General features: G+C 34.7%; 1 protein-coding gene across 1 annotated transcript; it reads left to right on the top strand.

Moving 5' to 3' along the window:
- Window positions 1–94: 94 nt before the first annotated feature.
- Window positions 95–21,835, top strand: LOC142979398 (uncharacterized). Its single transcript, XM_076124283.1, has 3 exons — window positions 95–454; window positions 3,494–3,664; window positions 16,400–21,835. The coding sequence occupies exons 1-3, from the start codon at window positions 388–390 to the stop codon at window positions 16,489–16,491; spliced, it is 330 nt and encodes a 109-aa protein (XP_075980398.1). The 5' UTR covers window positions 95–387; the 3' UTR covers window positions 16,492–21,835.
- The last annotated feature ends 618 nt before the right edge of the window (window positions 21,836–22,453 follow it).

The following is a 22,453-nucleotide window of genomic DNA, read 5'->3' as shown; positions in this document are numbered from 1 at the left end:
TATACATTACATTAGTAGTTTCTTAAATATTTTTTGTTGTCGGCAACTTTTATTCCTTTGTTTTGTAATTTTTTTCTATCAAAGTTGTCACTGCTGTCATGGCTTCAATATGTCACAATTTTCTTTCGTCTTTCTATTGTGTATTACTGTGATTTTTGTGCACGTTCTAATTGGAGTGTAAAGAAAATCGGATGATATATGAAAATCTGATTTATTAAGAAAAACTCGTGTCTATCTCTGGTTTCCGGAAATTGCCGTATTATAATCATCCGTTGACGGTCGAACAAATAATTATGGTGATCGTGAGTACGGCTTTAGAGTTTCTGAATCAATAAAATTTTTGTGTAACGTTTAAATTGAAATTGTGGTTATTGTTGTTGAGTTAAAATGTCGGAGGTCCTAAGCGGTCGTGTGTCTAAGCATAGGAGGGACCGTCGCGTTAAGAATAGCACAGGTACGGAGAGGGCCGCATGTTGGTGCCGCGCTTGAACGACCAGTTTGATTACCGCTTGGAGATTTTCATTTTGAGTAGTGTTTTGCTTGTTTGAAACATTACGACTGGCTAGTTCTTCATACGCCTATTTTCATGTCATTTATCCACGGTCATTCCATGAAGTTTCATCCACTCTATGGATATTAACAGTAGCATTTATTTTAATTGGACTTAATTATTTTTATTTACATGTTTTTAAATGTACCTATTTCCTAATCAACCAGGAAACGGGAAAATTACTAGTACAGTAGGTCAATGATCTTATCCTATCTCCAGTTATCATTTCAGTGATAAAATGGAAAAATTATTTGAGCCTACATTTTTATAACTGTAATAAATCTTACCATTATCACAATACTGTGTGGGTATTTTACAACTGTCCTTGCTATTAGAAATTAAGAAGCCATTTAAAAGCTGAGCCACAGATAACTGTTCCTGTCATCAAATTTGGCTTCACTGATAGGCAAAGACATCACAACATACATCCTGAGCGAAATTTAAAAAAGTAGGACACTAACCACATTTGCTATCAAATAGAAATTGGTTTGCCTTAACAGTAGTTACCTGATTATGCATACTAACAAACAACTTGTATCGATCCAGGACTGTGAGGTGCATGATGTGTGTAGAGTGACAATCTCTTAGATCAACTTGGGACGTGCCTACTTAGCAGCCACCGAAGATTATTGGGATGAAATGGTACATAACTGTTGCATATTATTTATGTATTTATTTCCTCTACAGAAATCAAAACTATTGATTTTTGGGTCACCTATCACATGAATGTTCTGTTATGAAAATTATGCATGTCTCTGGAGTCTTCCATTTCACGAATTTGGTTGCATGCTTGGTAGTTGTAAATTATTATTTTTAATAGGTCTCACCATTGTGTTAGATACAATTATATTTTTACTTGATAAAAACTCCTTTTGTAGAAACTATTCTGAGAAGAAACATGCAATGGTGATGCCTATTTTTGTACATAATGTGTTAAAAAACTGCCATCATAAGGAAAAAGTTACAAAAAACAATATTTACTTAACTGTTTTTATATTTTTGAACTAGTTCTCTTAATGATGGCATAACAAAAGTGTAACCTTCATGTTCAAGAAAAAAAATTGGTCATAAAAACTAATTGGCTCTTTGCAGAGTTGTATGGAGTTAGGTGTGTTCTACATCATATTGTCTATGTTCTATAAATGATAGTTCATAGAATTTGACGTCAGTAGCTCATTGAGACTGCAGCTTGAAACCAACTCTCATGATTAGCATAACAATGATGACTGACTGAACAATAATGAAACATATATTATATGTACATACATAGTGTTTTAAACAAGTTATGCTTTTTGCTGTAATTTTCTTGACTTATTGTTGTGTAGACATTAAACATAAAATAATTGTTTTGTTGTATATTTTATGCAATTATACTTAATTGCTTATCTTAATATCAGCAGAAAAATATTATTTTTATGACTTGGAATATCATTATTGCTTTTAAATAAAGTGTATAAAAACGCAATTTCTTAGTAATAATTCGTTAATTCATAATGAATCCACTTTAAGTTTGCCAGTAGTTAACAAGTTCGTGTAATATTTTATTTATTATAGTTATTGATTGATTATACATACAAATATTGCAGATGTATTAAAGAGATTAGGCGCTTTTTTATATATTGCAATAAAAGACTTCACATTCAGTAGTTGCGTACGGCCGAATTTTGACGAAGACAAGGTACCGAGTAACTTATCAGCAAGAAACTGTAGCTAAATAATAGCTTTTGTTTGAGAAATCGTGGGACAATCTCAAAGTAGTGGACAGTTGTGGACACAGACACCTGTCCCTGCCTTTTGTCTCTATATCTTGTCTCAGTCCGAACCCCCCACCACCGCCTTCACCCTCTCAATAGAAAGCAACAATATCGCAATTTACAAAGCACATTAGATGTATTACGAATGACAATATGTACGCAGTAAACAACGTTTTATCTCTTGTTTACCCTCTGTCAATACGAGCACCTACATTGTGTACTAAAAAATACTGTGTACTGTACATTCATGATATTTTGACACGAAAAAAATTCCATGAATAAACTAGTACGGCCATAATTCGCTCACATGTTTTCTGTTCAGTAGACTCTATCTAGTCATTGAGCTATCCAAAGGTGAAGATCTCATATCAGATCAGCAGTTTTCGCGTGTTGTCACCCGGAACAAACAAACTTTTACTATTCATTGTGATATTTACTGAAAACATATGATCGATGTATTACGACAAAAGCCATAGTACAGGTAGATATGATATACGGACGTATATCTGCACTCGATCAATTGCACCAAGATTAAACCACATGCGTCAATGGATGTCTTAGGTACGGGCTTTTGCGCGCTTATCTTATCTATTAAGACGCTATTACTTAACATATCGACAGCGATCAAACACTCGGCCTTTATCTTCACCTGACGCACGTAAATACAATGCGAACTCAATAAATTTCTGTAACGGATTTTATCCCTTTATTGGCCAACTTGATACTTTAATACGCGCCGTAATCGTCCCTGACATAAAACAATAATTTAATTTTAATTACACTTCGACCGTGGCCCGATGAGTGGCGAATCGCCTGTTCGTGGGGCGCCTATAATATACATTTTTAACAAGCACACTGATACAAACCTTGTTAACTATTTTTAGGTCGATACATGGTAATCTTAATGCCTTTCGACACACACGATTGCCGTTTATACGGTACTGTGTGTCTTATATATTTATGTAAATTTTCTCTTATACATATGTACAGAAAATGGCTGTATTGTTGATTGTAGATACCTGATTGTCGCGTGAAGCGTTTCTTATCAGCTATGTATCGATGTTGTCATCGTGAGATCATATATCACATTGTGAAATAACCCTTATGAATAAGGTTCATGGTGCTCTAATTACATGTTTCGAACAAATATTATGTATGAAAACTAATGCTATATGTTGCGTATTTTCAGTACTGAGAATGATGGCAATAATGCAGGAAGGAAATAGTGAGGTACCGAAGGAATTTCTGGAGACGGGTCGGACTGGGCGACGGAACGCTATGCCGGACATCTTGCACCCCCAGGGCGCAGAGGTCACGGCCGCAGACCTGCCCAATAGGCTGCAGCAGCTCGTTACTAATGGTGAGTCGATATGTCTCTATTAAATACAGTTTCAGGGCAGATTTTTCTATTACTAGGTACCTATCTTTCGAGCTCTGACAGTGGAAAAGTCGACAAAAGATTTCTCCTAACAATCAGTGGCGGATATTGGACTTCAAGCAAATGGAACATTCCACATAGTTAGCAATTCAACACATTTCACTCAAACATCAGACGCCAGTATTTTGTGAGTTCAATATATGAAATGAGAACGATTCCAATCCGTCGGCTGAAAGGCTAAAACGGTCCGTATTTGTACCAGTAGTGTAACCGATCGACCGTGGAATTACTCACGTTCACGTAACAATAGTTTACGACTACACCAGTTATATTATATTGTACTAATCTTATCTACGACTGTAAATTTTCCCATTGCCGGTCATCGTAGCAGGCAATATTATAAAATACAATTTTTCCCTTGATACGTTGAAAACGGGGAACGCCGCGCTTTGTACTGCAATCCTTTGGGACTGCTGTTCATTAGCGCGAATGTTAATTGAAATAGAATGTTTTTGTTGTATTATGTCATACTTCCATTTCGATACATATTGCAACAATTGTTGTCGGCTCCTATTTAGTGTGTTCAAATGTTTAGTTTTGTGACATATTTTATAATTGTACTTTCAACAATGTATTCTTAGGTCTTATTAGATCCATTTTCACTTGACCTTAATGAAAAAAGCTGTGTAACGCGCCTCGCCCAACAATTAGATTAAAAAGTAATGACGCGCTTCACGTTATTCGTTTAACACTTAATGTTGTTAAGTCCTAGCGTTAAGATGCTAAATAATGAAAGCTTTTGGCCTCCACCGGGGGATTTTCACTTGTTCCCCTTGAAAATGAAACAACGTCGTAAATTAGTTATGTTTTTTTCTCGGAATATAGACAATTTTCCACTTCGTGTTTTCGAATTTATGTTGCGTATAAAACTCGTTAGTATCCAATTATATTAGTCGTATCTATCACTGTTTGATCTCGTCGACACTCGATAAGTCAAACAGAAAAGAGTGCGTATGTTTTATTCATATGAAACCGATAAAAGTAAAGAAAAGTCCAGGAGATACTCAGAATTCGAAAAAAGTTATCCGTTCCTCTGTTATATTCTTGCAAAAAACCAGTCCCAATTCCCAAAACTTTACCGACATTAAGCTTCACGTAACGACGGTAATTTCTCATACTTTCGCGTACAAATCGAGTCGGGAGTTTCTTTTACAAGGAAACGTAAGTGCGTTACATAGTTATAAAGGAAGAAGGATCCGCCGCTTGGGAGCTGCTAGTCGTTTCACTGAAACTGTAATAGGGTTATTACAGCTAGTATTACCGTTTATTGGCCCTTAAGCCCAAAATTACTATCACCGTATACCCGTATATATTATCTAAAGATAAAATTTATTGGCGTCATGCTCCTACATAATTGGATTGTCCAATTTTGTTTAAGGCTTAATATTAAATCGGGGTTTTGTTGAAATTGCTAATATTAACTGGAAATTTTGGTACAATACAAAGACGTCGCTACTTTACTCTTTTTAAGAAAACCTTTACATAGTGACTGATGATTACGGAGACGCTCGTAGAATGCGTGCGCGTGACGTGCACGTGCACGCATTCGTAATGAATGCAATTTTACGGAAGATGTCAGTTTTGAACCTCGTCATCCGTTACGCACATAACAAATGTTTATGTAAACGCTCTTGAATACAACAATCAAACTAATCAGCAGTCTTCATAATTAGTTTTATATTAAACCAACAAAAGAGGAACCTATCTCAAGCTATCAGGTTTCCTGTTTACAATCAACCATCTCGTTCAAAACAATATCGAGTTTCTGTAATGAAAATTACAATCTATTCTCATTTACAACTAAGTAATTAAACAAACGAACGGCTTCAATATTAATTTTATGATTTGTGATTGGTGTAACGCTAACTACGATGATCTCACTCTTTTAAACGGACATGTTATGCATTTATCACACAACAATAGCCGCATATGTGCCAGTGTAAAATGCACGGATGGAAGTACATTATTATGATAAAGTAGCTTAAAATTGTACAAAAGTACATTCAAGTAAAGCAAGTTATTATTATTAAAAAGAAAAACTCGTTTAAGGCCGACTTTTTTATCAAGAAATACCCGAATCCTGGCTTGGAGCAAATTTAATGTTGCTCATTTTTATGTAGCGCGCCCGGAGTTTGGTAAATTTCGCCGAAAACGGCTATCATCTTGTCCAAACTGAAAACATGTAACTTTTTGACAAAACCTGTCCTTCGGGGAATGTAACTAAATTGTTATAAAAAGAAGCATAGGTACTCTTCTTAAAAGCAACGCGTTATCTACCTTATCATATTGAAATCCGAACATCCGTACGACAGTTATTAGGTTAGGTAACCCTGAAAGCAACCACACAAACAAATGCTACTACTGCAATTATATCTTTGAAACATCAAGTGTTAACTTTCCCACCGCCACTGCGACCCGATTTAATACGTGATATCATGATATGTTCATGGTATGATTCGCTTATCACAATCCTGTTGTCAGTGGCGTAATTGAGAGTATATGATGACGTAGATTGTTAATGCGGTGATAGAGGACGATAAGGTGTGGGTTATCGGCGTTATCGCTCGCTGACGCGGTGCGGTATAGGTGGCGACAAACAACGAGTAAGCCCAAATTGCCGTAGTAGGAGGCAAACAGGACGTAGAACCAGTGTAGAATGTGTTTAGTCAACTGATCTAACCATCGGGCGATCGAAGCGCAGTAGTCCTTTCCTTTGCATACACTGCACTTTTTTAAAGAGGCTTTAAAATGGTTTATAGATCTCTAGCGTCGTTATTTAAGCAGTTAAGTCGCGGCTGTACTCGCCTGTACTGTGGAACATGTCACACGTTGCGTTTATCGACTATATCGCGAGGTAATTTGTCACTGTGTTGATGAGCTGTAGTTAACAGTTGGTATGTGGTTTTAATACAAGTGTCGTTTTTACACGTGTGGTTCTCGGTGCTTCTGCACTCACTGTTATGAAATATTATAAAATGTCTGTCATAATATGACGTTATGAAAAATATGCCATTGTTAGTGTTATACAAGTATTATTTAATTCCAGTGTGGTAAAAATGTGACTCACGTATAGTTTTATTCTCGTGTGTACAACGTACATAATACATTCATACCGCAGGATACGATGCGCCTAAGTTATCAAAATGTTGAGGTTGGTTTTAACTTCAAAGCCTGCGAAAGATCAAATATCTTTAGCTCAGGCAGGCTACGTCGTTAATTATGAGGACTCTACAATATTCTTTTCAGTTGTGAGTTTTGGAAGAAGTGTAAATTTGTATCGATAATTACGTATAAGACCTAAGTTTTCTCTTTTGTCATCCCACGGTAAGTGGGATCGGGACCACGTCTTTTCTTCTAAAAAACATGCTGTAAAGGGGATTTAGTTGATGGTTTTACAATCGACCACCTGCCTTGGGAATATAACTTAATCATCAAATAAAAACCGAAGAAAAAACTCGAAACTCAGTAGCAGCTCAAAAACCAGTTAATGATGTTCAACTAATTACCTGGCGTGCTTCCACGCTATCGTGTGTATAGTAAACATACGTCATAAGAGTGTGATTACTATGTCAACACGACCGATGAACCCCTAATAGTGTTTGACCATGAATTATTGAGTGCTTGTCTGTCGCACTCGCCGCACTTGTACCGCTCGTTGACACGCATCAACTTGGTAGCTTTGGTGACGCACTTACGTGGGAATTGTTTCTTTTTAATACCGATTTTATGTGAGTTTAATTAGCAATGATAATTAAAAATAAACTCTAAGATTTGGTGTATTTGTAGCAGGTATATGTAATGATTCGATTTCACACAGAAACCCTTTAGGTTAAGATGAGGCTTGACGTAAACAATTAGGGGATGGTTCTTTATACTTACTCTGTTCAAAGATTCTATGATAGCTAAGTAATAGTTTTAGTTGATAGCTAAGTAATAGTTAGTTTAGGTGATACTTATCTACTACTTCGTATTTCGTTAAGGTATAAAGGATCTTTAACTCAGAGAATCGTCTGAGGAGACTTCTATATTTGCTACCGTCCATGTTACATTAAGTTTTTCTAAATTTAGCTGCTATCCATCCGAATATTGCCAAGGCCCAAACAAGCTTATCCTCATTGAATGTAAACTGATCAAATTATCCTATCCGACGAAGACCTTGATAACACCAAATATGGCTTCACCAAAATCCGCCACGGACTTAAAAACCGCTTTTTAATCTGAGCTCCAACGACGCTCATAAAATATCGACACACCCACATACAATACCATATAGAAATACATTTTTATCATAATAACAAGTCGCAGTAAAGATAAATGGACAATTACGTGACAACTGACCTCTAACGAAGAAGATAAGTTGGACCTTGAAATATTCAATTCTTTCCAACCACGTACAGTCAGCACCAAAAGTCGATGAACAGAATTAACTTAACAAAACACCTGTTCACAATAAAATGCCATAAGTTATAGTCGCAACTAGGAAACAAAATAGCCTGTACACCAGAAATTTACAAAATTCGTTAAACACGAGTATTTCAAAAGTATCTGTACACTAGTATTCCTAAAGTTGCTGTACACCAACAATCCAAATGTCGCTGAACATCATTGTATCAAAAGTCACTAAGCAGCAGTAAAGACAAAATTATTAGTATATTTTGAACATTGCCGTGTGTTAATCTACTTTTGTCGCTTATGTTGTTCAGCTACTTTTGGGACAGTGCTTGCTTAACCTTAATAATGTATGTTAACACGTTAGTATCTATTTCAATACTTATTCACAAAAAAAATATATTTTATTGTCAGTAATCATATTAATCTATAATATGAAACATAACATAAACATAACTCTAATGAAATAAGGTTAACAAAGTAGGTATATTTTTAACGTCGCCGTGTGTTAATCTAGAACAAAGTATTTGGTACTGAAGAAAAGTATGATTTAAATCGTCATCATTTATTTATTAAAAGCACAATCAAAAATTAAAATGAAAATATTTTAGATATTATATTAATAATATAAATCTTAATGCAAAATCAAAAATTTTATTGAAAAATAAGAATTAATAGCGGGTATGGCCTCCGTTGATAGTGAGCAGTGATAGCCGAATGAGCAGTGATAGCCGAGTGGTTTAAGTTGGCACCTCCCACGCTAGTGGTCGCAGGTTCGAATCCGAGGCAACACACCAATGACTTTTCGAAGTTATGTGTGTATTAGAAATAATTATCACATGCTCCAACGGTGAAGGAAAACATCGTGAGGAAACCTTGCATGCCTAAAAATTTGTTTAATACATTTATTGAGGGCATGCAAACTCCCCAACCCGCACTTGGCCAGCGTGGTGGACTCAAGGCCTAACCCCTCCCTCATTACGGGAGGAGACGGGAGGGTTTTAGAAATAATGCACACTTTATTTGTTTTCACTAATTACAACAATCTTAATACCTACTTACAATTATTATTAAAAATTAAAGCAAATATGATATAATATTATATGTTTTATTACTTACCGAAACTCCTAATTCTGCAGCAATTTCTGATACATTGTATCCTTGTTCTTTCAAGAGAACAATTCTGTGACGTTCATGCTCCGTAATATGCACATTATACGGCATTATTGTGATATTTATCGATTGATGTATCAATAATATAAATAAACAATTATGCACATACACAACGTTTCGTTAACTTCAGACTACGACAATAATACGCTAGACTAAAATTATCACAAGTCATATGAACAGAAATATTAATTAAATGTAAGGTATTCTTACGGTTCGCGCAAAGTAAATTACAAGTACCGTCACTATAATCGCTTCGTAGATCATTAGAGTTATGTTTATGTTATGTTTCATATTATAGATTAATATGATTACTGACAATAAAATATATTTTTTTTGTGAATAAGTATTGAAATAGATACTAACGTGTTAACATACATTATTAAGGTTAAGCAAGCACTGTCCCAAAAGTAGCTGAACAACATAAGCGACAAAAGTAGATTAACACACGGCAATGTTCAAAATATACTAATAATTTTGTCTTTACTGCTGCTTAGTGACTTTTGATACAATGATGTTCAGCGACATTTGGATTGTTGGTGTACAGCAACTTTAGGAATACTAGTGTACAGATACTTTTGAAATACTCGTGTTTAACGAATTTTGTAAATTTCTGGTGTACAGGCTATTTTGTTTCCTAGTTGCGACTATAACTTATGGCATTTTATTGTGAACAGGTGTTTTGTTAAGTTGATTCTGTTCATCGACTTTTGGTGCTGACTGTACCAACAAGCCTCTAAGAAATAAGGAAGTCAATAATTTATATTTCTTAGCCAGTAATACCTATTATCTAGAAATAAATGTCTTGTTGCACAAAGAAATCTAGTTCGTAGTTCGAACTATCCGCTAAGAAAGTATCGAGGACACGAGGTAAACATATCGAGAATTCAATACCGAAGTATATCGTTTATCTGTATCAAATAAAGTTTTCATTGTGTACGGTAAATTGCGTCTCAGCGACCTCCCCCAAAGGAAGGGGATTACCTCAGGCCCCGGCACCCTTTTGTTGTGCTAAAAGTATCCCTGTAACCGTGTCAAGTCAATCATCGCGGTAAATTGACACTCGATCCTCAATTTCTATGCGTATGTACTCGCAGGGCTGCCTATTGTGATGGTAAAATGTGTTTCTTTTATGATTGATGTGTTTTGTTCAGTTTCAAGTCGCTCGGTATTGTCCTTGGTTTATTCTTCAGTGTATTTGCAGTCAGCCTGGTGGAGAGAATTTTCTGTTAAATCTGTGTAAAAGGACGACCTTATTATAATTTTGGGAACCGTTTTCAGGATGTTATGATAATATTTCATCAGTATTATTCTTACTCATATTACATGCTCTTTTTAGGCAAATACATGTACCTACTTATCGCTTTTTATATGAACTCATTTCTGGGCAGAAAACTACTCCCGGCTATACAGATTGTTATTATTTCGTGTCATTCTTCAAGAAAAATAACGAAGAAAAATGTCTTGGTGTAATTGATCTCTGCAAGTTGGCAAGTTCGCAATGATATTAAATATCTTCGGCCACTTCAAGTAGATATTTAATTTGCACGGTCACCGCCACTTGTCCTCTGCGTGTTCGATAAATTGCCTTGTGTAGTAAATTATCCACGGCTCTAGTAGATCTAATCAAGGCATCCGTCTTGTCTGCCGATACCGGATTACGTACAACCACTTGACCACAAGTGCCTTTGTGTATCGTATGTTTAGATATATTTGCTAATTATCTAATTACTTACATACGCCGCCAATCGATATCAAATATAACAAAGACGTTTTGTTTGTTGGGGGTTATCTTTGAAATTCGTTTCGATTTTGTTATATGTATAAAAAGTAATATGGACCTATATAAAGTAAGTAAGTTAGTAAGGATCGTGCCAAGTGGCGTTCTTTACTCTCTCCCTTATCCTATGGGAAAAAGGCGTGATATTATGTATAAAAAGTAATTTTAATCATGAACTGTCATAGAAGTTTTCTTTCCTGGAACGTAGTTGGCTGAGTCAATTTAGAAGTCAAAAGCATACACGTGTAAATGAAGATGTAATTAAAGACAATTATAATTGACGGTTGTTCTTCAATGATGTCATTTTATGCGAGAGTTTTATTTTATCTTTACTTATAGGTGACAAGAGTCAAGTGATACTTCTAGCGTGCAGCAAACCTATATTTAGATCTGAAACATCTACGAATAAAATCATAGTTTTTATGGCTTCAGTACCTGGAAAATGAACCCTTTTAGGATTCCTTCGTTGTCTTACTGTTTGTTTTTGTTTCATTAAAACTACTATCAGTATCATATCGCGTCCTAGACACATATTGCGTGCATATTGCAGTAGTGCGACCTTATCCATTGCGGACTTTAAACACATTTCGCATTAGTAACCACCCTGTGAGTGTGGTGTTATTACGTAAGTAGTAGCCCTGATACCGAAGGCCTTCTACCCAACGGCCTTCCCCGAACTGTAATCTTCCTCTCTTACAATCGACCTTTATGATTGTCGAAGATAACCGCCATACATTTTATTTTATTTTTCTCGTCGTCTCGCAGTCTAGACGTGTGACGTAAACACAGACCACAAAGGATACTTTATAAAGAATATTATGTTATTAATAAAGAATACATTAGCTATAAAAATTACATTATATTTAGCCGTCTCGGACGTCTAAGCAGTCTTAAATACGGCTACTTAATTTGCGACTGTGGTTAGCTGAGTGCTACTGGGTTTTTCGGCAATAGTCAACGCGTTGTTTGATAATGCTCAGTAGGTATAGTAAAGTCATCCGATATTATAGTATAAGTATAACACATCACGGCTAAAAACTGTCGGACAAGCTTTCACATTTCCTATTTATGTGTCGTTGGTATAATCAAGTAATATTCTTAGAGCATGCCTTAAATTCTGCGTATCCAAAATCCTAATGTTGGGTACAGACCTTTAAAATATATATTTTTGATTTCTGACTGACTAGCGCCTGTAAGTGTCTTTTTTAGATTAGCATGTAAATGTATAGAAATAATAAAGGTTATAAACTGATCTATTAGGTAAAATTACATTATACTAGCAGATGCTCCTAAAGAGACAAATACAAAGTAGAATTACATTTACATTCGCATTAGTCTGGAGATTGGAGCTAAGAATAAACCTCTCGAGAGATTCCGTGAGTGGTGTAAGAGCTGAGAGCTTGGCAAAGGGTTCCTTTAGCGGCGGGTGTTCACGTGTTTATTTACTTCACATGAGATTTCTTATGCTGCACTTTGAAAGGTTTATGTAAGCGGTCATTAAGTAAACAGCGGGACAAGTGACCTTGTCGCTACGATATATCCGGCAGTTATTTATTTTGTCTGTTTCCGATTTTTATGTCACTTAAAACATGTCTTCTGGAGCAGATAATTACTTGCCAATAAGGGTTTAAGTTTGGCCAGTAATCGTCAGCAGATAGTTGTCACGAAGCCAGCCGCATGGGCTTTTAAGTAGCATACCTAAACATTGTCTAGTCTGTCCGTTTCTAAAAAGACAGAATTAAAAGATGTTAGAATAATGTAGGATTCGTTTTTTTTCGCACAAGGATGGAATTGTTCAAAAAGAGCTAGTGTACAAACTCATGTCTCCTTGAGTTCTCAAGTGTGTACATTCGTATATGCCAATACGTATTGCGGTTGAGTTTACGATCCATTAACAATCTTGTTGACTGCCAGCACTCCTTTCAATGTTAACTACCTACTGGTCTTCGCGTAATGTGCTATTCTTCCAAACACAGTACTATTTGTATGTGGTTTGTCATCCATTATTTCTTGATGTGTTATGACATCAATGGTACTAATGACTTTTGCAAAATAATGACATAAATAATTAGCTTGTTGCTTAGCTTATGTACTGTTTTAATTCTCAGAAATATTGGTCTTAAAGAAAATTATGTTTTTTGTCAGTAACTAGCTCTTACGCGCCACTCCGTCCTCATGTGATTCCCGGGATAAAAACTTTCTTTTGTCCTTTCTCGAATCTCAATTTGTCTTTGTGGAAACTTCATCCGAATCGCTTGAATGGTTAAACCATGACGAAACGACAGACAATAAAGTTACTTTCACATTTATAATATTAGTCTAAATCATTTTGAATTAAGGACCATTTATCTCATTGCCTGAGCTAAAAACAAAAATTGAGATTCGAACGTTTACTTTGTTATTCTTCACTCATCAAGGTAGATTGGTTGATTCACCTTGCGTGTCTGGAATATAATATTACGTATAAAAATATAAATCATAAAAATGTAATTCGAGTCTTGAGAAAATTGGTATAATGTTATCACAATATCTTCAATGCCAGAGTTGTTACCTCGTAATTTTGCTACACACGTGTACGTATTATATGTCTTTGGGATATTACGAAATTGGGGCTTTCAGCAAATCTTTGAACGATGAATTGTACTTGAGACAATCGTATCGAAATTAAATCTATCGTCTTTCTCTCGACCATCAATATCCAGCCGAATTTTATGGTACTTACATTCGTTTATCTTAATTTAACATCTTGTGAATCAAGACAAACAAAGTATCTAAATCAAAATCCAATCAATTATTCTTTCATGTCATGTACAGACACTTATGATGGTCCAATACAGTAGGTGAGTTTACCACCAGTTCTGAAGATAGAGCCAATGAGAAACTCACTGGTCTTATTCGCGTTATTAACTTTAATCTGCTGCATGCACACTATACAACATTTGAATTATTCCGATTTGATACATATTGCATTAATTGCCTTGGTATTTGTAAGCTTATTCGAAATATTTAGTACTTTGTGGACATAGGGTCTTCTAATGGTACTGCTATAGTCAAAATCCAAACTCCGTCACATATCTACAGCGTGTAGTTGTTAGCCACAGTTCTTTGTGTTGCGGTTAAAACTTGCATTACAATCACGTCCATAATATTATTTGGGTCGAGGCTGTCACTTGTAATGTTCGTGCTGTTGCATAATTTAATGACAGTTTTGTACTCGACTACCTCAATGTGGAAAGGTTTCTGCTAGGGTTGACACTTGCCAAAGGGTTATTCAGACCCTAGGTAGTGGGCGGTCGTCCTTAGGTGGTCGGCGAGAGACATGCCGCATTCATCTAAACGGATGTTGTTCTTCAACAAGATCTTTGATATGATGGCCTATTTGAAAAACACACTCGGGCCATTTCAAACGTGCGAACTAAGTCATGTCATTTTATCGGAGTCTCTCGCTCGCACTTATTCAATGTCACATTCATTTAATTCTTATGATTATGACGTAGTTCGCATGTTTGCAATAGATTAATTATAGTAAAAAAAAAAACTGCGAAAGACCCCCTAATGACATTCAGATTAGTGAAGAACTCTAGGTACCAAGCTAACAGTTTCAGCAGAAGCCTTTTAAAATCGATTACTTAATAGAAAACCTAAGTGGTTTTATTATTTTATCCTTGCATCAAGTTGTAGTAAAATTGTTTTCCATCGATTTTCGTCAAACGAATAACCCCAAGTAATACAGTGAGGGCGGTTAAAATTAGATGCAGCCAGTCCGAAGGCTATATATGTGGGTCAACACTCGTTCACGTTGAAGATCGCTCTTGTCACGACCCGCACCCGCAGCTTTTAAGGGAAGGGTTACTGACTGAGTCTGACTGTCTTCGTGAACAATGTTGCCACTATTTGCAATTTGAATAAAAAAAGTCATTAGTAACTTATGTACGAGTAGATGTATGTCTGGTACGCAGAATCAAATGATGCATAAAAAATTAAGTATTTCAGAGGGCTGATGAAAACTTATGGTCAGACAGCATTGTGTTCAATTCGTAAACCTAACTAAAAAGTGATTTTAAACTTAAGTGGTTGAACTGAAAACTGACTTTAATCATTTAGTTTAATGTCAGCAAAAGGTTTGGCCAGACTCAAGTTTAACTCGCACAATGAGAGTTATTAGGTATTCTAGTACTGTTAGTATTTGTAGCGACTTGTACCCCGCAAAATGGAAAGTAAATCATTGCCAATTTCCAGTCATTCTTTACGAATAATAAATCTAAAACAAAGTGTTTTCTAACGACGTAATAACTGTCAGATAATTACAGCTGAAACATTACGGTCATTGACACCGCTTTTAACTTTCACAGGAAGTATGCGTTTATTAAAATATGATAGCATTTTTATATTCTTCCGGTTATAAAGCGATGGAGGATATCGTAAAGATAACAAGCGTGAAACTACAAAATAAATAGTTTTCAGGAATATTGTTTTTACTTCGGGTGTAATTGTTATATTTTTATGATCCAATTATGATAGAAATCTTGATTGGCATTTCCATTTCCTCGTCAAAATTGGTAGTTCGCCTATTAGATTTTTCCACCTGCATTTTCTTTTTCTAGACTCTTCTCTTCCAAAAGATTCTGAGTCTTTAACAAAGAGGGGTTCCATGAGATATGAAATGAGACTTTTTTATTAATAAGGCTTCAATAAAAATATTTTTTTAATTTTCTAGTACTAATTGCAGGTTTTTACTAAAACATTACGTCATTCAAGGCTGCATAACCGCAAATTCTAGTTTCCTCTGATCTAGCGATGTTTATAATTTAAAAATTAAAAGTGCTTGCGTAATATAAACTATGATTTAGCTATTTCAATATAAAATGTGTCTGAACGGTTTTGGCAAATAACTTGCTATTAAAATTTGGCTCAATACACTGTTGTACGTAAATGTTTCGTAATAGGGGCGAGTGATTTGCGCTAATTTTAGATGAAATACGTCCGAACATGCTGCGAGGATACCAGTTCTGTCGGCAACACATGAGATACTTGGCACATTGTGTTATGTGATTATGAGCTGTTTAATAAAACTAGGATCGATGAATATAGGTAAAGGGATTTGCTGTTAGCGGTAATCTAAAACTACCAATAGTAGCAATCGTTAAGAATTTATGAATTTTTATAATAATTACTTAGAATAGGGTAATGTCTTGAACAAACTGTCAGTGCTGGAGAAATTTCCTCCATTCAAGAAGCCAGCGAGCTCTTCTTGAAAAGACTGGCTAGAAAATGGATAAAATATAGTTAAAATCAAAGCGTCTTTTTTAAATTTGCAGACGTAGTGGACGTGTCAGCAGGTCCGTCGAACACAGATCTTGAAGTTCAGAAGACGCTTCAGGAGACGCGGCCCACGCAGACGGACAGCTGAGCTGTTTCCCACACTCACGGTCCCCACGGACTACACTGGACTTGCCCAAAGCTAAAGTAATCTCAATCAGGTAAATAGTATTACTAAGCACTGAGTAATGTAGCCCCACCTTATAGGGATGGTACGCTGTACAAATATAGTTCTTATGTCTAGTGCGACAAGGTAGGAATTCGCATTATGTTTAAGTGTATAAGGTTTTGTGTAGACGGGCGCTTTGTCGAATTTATATTGTTTGAAATTAACAGTGTTTAGATATCAGTGTGGACGTAAAACGTCGTTTATTTTAAGTATTTTGTTAGTCGAATTATTGAACAAGCAGCTGATATGTATTATTAAGTTTGTTGCATTTTTCATATAATTAATGTTTTAAACAAAGCCCCCACATGTTGTTTAAATGGAGTGTTTGTATAAAAGTGATTGATATTTAAGAGCGTCGATGTAAAGATTGAATTAGACAATACTGATATATGAATAGAAATCGAGGATGAGTACTTTGAACACCGTTACATGAAAGATGGCAGAGTTTTGTACCGTACCGTGATAAATAATGCAGTTGATGCTTTTAAGTAAATAGCTACATTAGCTACGTAGTTCCATGGGATATTGTATGACATGTAAATGTATGCTCATTGTAGACAAAATAACCACGATAGTGTAATAAATGAATTAGTTACGAATGCATGACATTCTAAACAGATAGCTTTAACATTGCTAAGCATTTACGTTGCACAAACAATGCATATTTATGTTATACTGAGAGCTGAGTTGCTCTACGTTAGTCGTGATTGAATAATAATTAGTTGAAAAGAGAAAATTTAACTTTAATATAGAAATACGTCAAAATATGATACTTTCAAATATATCGCGATTTAATTGCTACGTACGGCTATCGTGCGTTTGTCACGCAACTATTTTAAAGAAGTCATTAATTGCCTGTTATCAATCACCGTTATTGTTTTAATATACTAATCCATTCGTAATTTAATAGTGCAATCAAAATGATCAATCATGACTGACATTTAACAACTCCGCTCGACAGTTAAGACGAATGAAGTGGTACAATTTTTCGAGTCAATATACAATGCTCGCTTGTCAATTTTCACACAGTGTATTTAATACTATACTTGTATAACCAAACTTGAGCTAGTAGTTATCTATCACGCTTTGTATGAAAACTATTATAACTGACGAGACGCGACTCTTCAAAAGCGACGCTACAAGTGGTCTACTTTATATACTTGTATCCTATGTAGCTGTTAGCAACGAAATGTTGCGTCTATGTATTTTGACCAATCGTGTTCCATCAAAGCGCGTCGCTTTTGTAGGATAACTTCAAAGTGAATATCGCTATCGTAGACTCGATTTCATAATAAGGTTTGATTTCCTGCTACGCTGAATCGGTCCCGCACACTGGGAGTTGCGTATAACATAGAAAAATCCACCGTGCACGTCACCGTTGCCGTGTACAGTCACGTAGAATATCGTGGATATACGTACGCTCGGCTGACGTACGACTCCGACGTCAGCGTAGGAAGAAATTAAGCCTTAACGTAAACTCTCAAAGATGTATTCTTAAAGTCTTAAACATATAAGTTTTTGTGAAATTAATTCAATGATCAGTATTGCTTGAAGGAGATAATGAGATTAGTCTTTTTTTATTTTATAATATCGTTGAATGTATCGTATTGGCCGGCAGTAGAATTATAAGCGAATATTGAAACGCTACTCAGATTTAAGTAGCGTGTAAGTGCTATTTAAATCTGCGTCGTTAGAATATTCGATTTGCTTTGTAAGTGCTATTTTGAACAAAAATCAACTGACAAATATATTGTTGTCTATGATCACAGCCGCCATGTTTGTTCGATAGTGTTGCCATCTAAGGACAAATTGATTATAATTTTAATCATAGTTTTTTTAATGCACACTTATTTAATTGACCTCAATAATATTATATAAATTATGCAGCTGTTCTTAGATTATTAGGTTCCTAAAACTTACGCTTAGAAATTGAAGTTATTTATCAATAAGTTTATGAGTACAATGTTATTTATTCAATGTTTTGTACAGTCGGTGCTGTCTTTACTTATTTATTGTACGTAAATTGATAGTTTTAATTTGTATTGTTTTAGCACATTAGTTTGACGAACAACAGTAGTTATCTCATATTTGCACAAGCTTTTTATATTAATTTTTAAATATACAATAGTTCAAATCTTGACAGCTTGGATAGTTAACAGTCTAGTTACGATTTTAGGTCTCCTTCGCTCTTGTCGATATCGAAATATCAAGGAAAAAGACAACAGATCAATACACAATACAATCTTAACAAACACATAAGGCATTTTCAATAACACAAAAATAAAATCACATCAAAAAATTTGTTTACACAGACACATTTTCTAACTATTGTAAACGAACGAAATATATTGTACGAACACATAAAATAGGTAAAAGTGACACTTTCTTCCTATTTCTTATGAAAAGATAAAATTTCAAGAACTATACATTCATATGAAACTATAACATTACAGTACTTTTCTTATTTTCGGTCATAAATAAGCGTTAGAAAATATTACATACAATCTATATGTTTTGAATACCAATCAGATTTAATAAACATCAACGTTAAATAATTTAAACGAGCTACAATTGTTTCCTACTTATATTACACAGTTGACCGGTAATGTTTTTAAATTGACATTAATGACAAAGCTATTGAACTGTGCCAACGGACAACAGAATGATTACAATCGTTGTATTAATTTGCGCTGGTTAATTAATGGTACTTGTTTCTGGAGACTGATTTGTATGTGTGTAAGACCATAAATATAGTCAAAGAAATACGTGGTCTTGAAATTCACTGAAAGAAAATCAATTTGGTGCGAATTATGGGCATATAAATCATCAGTCCTTCATAACTAACTGTTTTCAAAATCAGATCTAGTTAAGAAAATGGTTAATAAAAAAGGATACAACTGCTAAGAATACGCATTAAAATGCTGATTCTAAAATTCCTTCAATACATTGGTGAATAATCTACGATTGGAACCATACACAAAGTTTATGATACATCAATAGCTTAGAATAATTACTTATCACTGAGATACTCGTATTTCTAGTTCGACGTATACGTATTCTTAAGCTTGCGTATACGCACGTATACGCTAGTATCACTAACCGAGCAAAGGAACTCATAATTCAGCAAAGAAACATTTATAAAAATTACTTTACAACAGTCTGGGTATGTTCATAGCCAATCAGTTTCCAGAACTAAGAATGAATGTTTGTAGTAAACAAGTAGCCAAAAAGTCATGGAGTCAATTAATGACTATCTCGAGGCTGTATTTCTATATGGTAGCTATCTTTTCTATATCTCTACAGTAGGACATAGCTAGGTATAGTTGGTGTAAACACTACTTACACGAGATTCTTTATAATTTAGTTTCAATGATGCTAGAATATTCAGCTATCGAATGCAGTACTATGTCGCCTATAAAATATAATTTTATTTACGTACATTATTTCACTTATTAGTATGTATGGTTGTTTTCAAATGCGTGCTAGTACAGTTTACATTATCAGCTATATTTTTCTTGTAATGGTGCGTATACATTATAGAACATAACTTGTTATATAACAGGTTTTTATAACATACTACCATACATTGAAATGTTATACAACAGGTTAACATACATGCAACTGTGTCACACAGCATGCTGTGTTATATAATGTCTACACACCATAAGAAATATACATTTTAAATGAATTTCTATGAATTCGTATAGAACTTTTATTAGTTACTGTAAAAGTTCGAATCTCACTGGTTTGAAAAGCTTTCTATAAATTAAGTAATATATAATCTTCATTTACGTACATATCTATCGTGTATAATAAAGCATTTCTGTCAAACACTGACTGTCTACTGCCTTCGTGTTAGTTGATGTGTTAGATGGTATTCTGTACTTTATGCTAAGGATAGAGGTGGGGTGAACGATTTCCGAACGAACATAGATGGTGTTAGTGAAGGTGTAGTTTGATACTTTTTGGGTTATGAGATTCGAATTTTAAAAAAAAGGTTCTTGGCTGACAAATGTAGCCGTTGAAGAATACTAACTTTCAACATTTTGCACTTGTAAATTGCATAGTGTACTTGTGCACTTGTAAATCATTTGTGTGACAATGTGTGACAATTTTAACAGGTGATTTTATTTTAATCAGACATTCATAAATAAGGGTGAAGACACTGGCATCTGTAACACAGCTTCGGCTAGCATAGATGTCAGGACAATGTATGGATATTGTAACAGATTTTATGTCAATAAAATATTTTTGCTTTTTTTTTTATTCAATGTGACTTTCTTGCTGATCTAGGCCACAATTAAAAGACTGTTATTATCTTGGAAGCACGGTTCAAGAACCGAATTGACTATTCAAATACCTTCTTACAACCGTGTTTGTAAGTTGATACCAGTCTATTAATAGGACCCTTAAATTTGTAAATTAGACTCGGTTATAAAGAACCTAGGCTGTTTGTTTACCGAATGTTCTAACAACTAATACACTACGCATTCTTCACATTCCTACGAAGTGTAAATATGTTTGAAGTAAACAAATGACGCGTATCTATCGGTCATTGACCTCAGTATTTGTGACGATAACTTTGTTTACTACTTATACAAGATAATCTATCCTTCCCTTTGAAATAATATAGACAGACACTAAGTCGGTATTTATAAAGTTTGACACATTATCTTGTCTGAAACTTTAGACAATAAAGGATAATAGAAAACTAAACGAAACATTTAGATAATAAACTACTTTCATTTTAAATTGGATTGCGAAGAATTTCAGGAATACTTAATTTTGGTCATTTTATATATTGCTGCTGCAACTTTCTTCTTAGTGAAGATGAGGTAAAAACTGGTAAAAGGTGAAAGCAAGTGACGGATTACATATTTGATAGATAATTTGAGTGTATGAAAGCAACTATAAAAATTCCACCTGTTGGCTCTTACTTTTTCATAAGTATTGACACCGGAGCGAAATAAGAGGTACCTGAGTAGGTACCTCTTATTTCGGTCCGGTCCTCCGCTTCCTTCGTCTCTATACAAAAGAGTTTTTGTATAGAGATGTAGGACAGTTCGGACTTCGGAATCGTTCACACCACTTTATAAAACAACGCATCTACTTCTAATACTAGATTGCCTTATAATATCTTCCTCTTGTAACAAACATCGAATTATACTATCGAGGCCTATTCGATGTTTCGATGTTGTCATCCTCATACGATTGATGTTCCCTTGTGTCGTATACAAAGCCGTTTAAAATTATACTTTCTGTGTGAAGTGATATTGCATTGTTTATGAAGAATTCTAATAGAAGAAATTCTTAGCAAAAATTATGTCTTAGGGTGCTCCCACACAGCAGTTATATAAAGTTATACAACATTGTGTAACACGAAAATAAACAATTTTAATAAATTTTTTAAACAAATGTTATAAGTCAGTTACTAACGTTATATAACTGCTGTGTGGGGGCACCCTAAAGAAAAAAATCTAGGTAATTTATGCCTGCTATATCTTCCAAAGTTCTTTCCTAGTTTCCGCTAGGCCAATGCATAGAGAAACTAATAGAGTGTAAATGTAAATTATTTATTGGTGATGTACTGAACCTTGTTTAATAACTTGTTCGAAAAATAGACAGAATTTTCTTAACAAATGCAATATCATTTTGTACAGAATTATAATTAAATCTACATAAGTATATGTTTGTCAATTATATTGATACAATGAACATCTGTGAATATAATTACCACGTAACGAATTAAACGAATCCTATAGCTGTGCTTTCCTTTAAAATACAAGTTCGATATTCATTATATAATCACACGTATTTATTGTACATGCTTTATATATGATTTGTGCTACTTTTTGCAGTAATACAGCCGCTAAACTGAACTTAA

This window comes from Anticarsia gemmatalis, chromosome 2 (assembly GCF_050436995.1).
Source record: "Anticarsia gemmatalis isolate Benzon Research Colony breed Stoneville strain chromosome 2, ilAntGemm2 primary, whole genome shotgun sequence".
In the NCBI taxonomy this organism is placed as follows: domain Eukaryota; kingdom Metazoa; phylum Arthropoda; class Insecta; order Lepidoptera; family Erebidae; genus Anticarsia; species Anticarsia gemmatalis.
Note: the sequence above shows the minus strand (reverse complement) of the source record. Positions and strands in the feature narration are given on the sequence as shown.

Coding starts and splice junctions, on each gene's coding strand:
- LOC142979398 (XM_076124283.1), top strand. CDS start 388: ATGTCGGAGGTCCTAAGCGGTCGTGTGTCTAAGCATAGGAGGGACCGT. Junction 455..3,493: donor TCGCGTTAAGAATAGCACAG/GTACGGAGAGGG, acceptor GCGTATTTTCAG/TACTGAGAATGATGGCAATA. Junction 3,665..16,399: donor GCAGCAGCTCGTTACTAATG/GTGAGTCGATAT, acceptor TTAAATTTGCAG/ACGTAGTGGACGTGTCAGCA.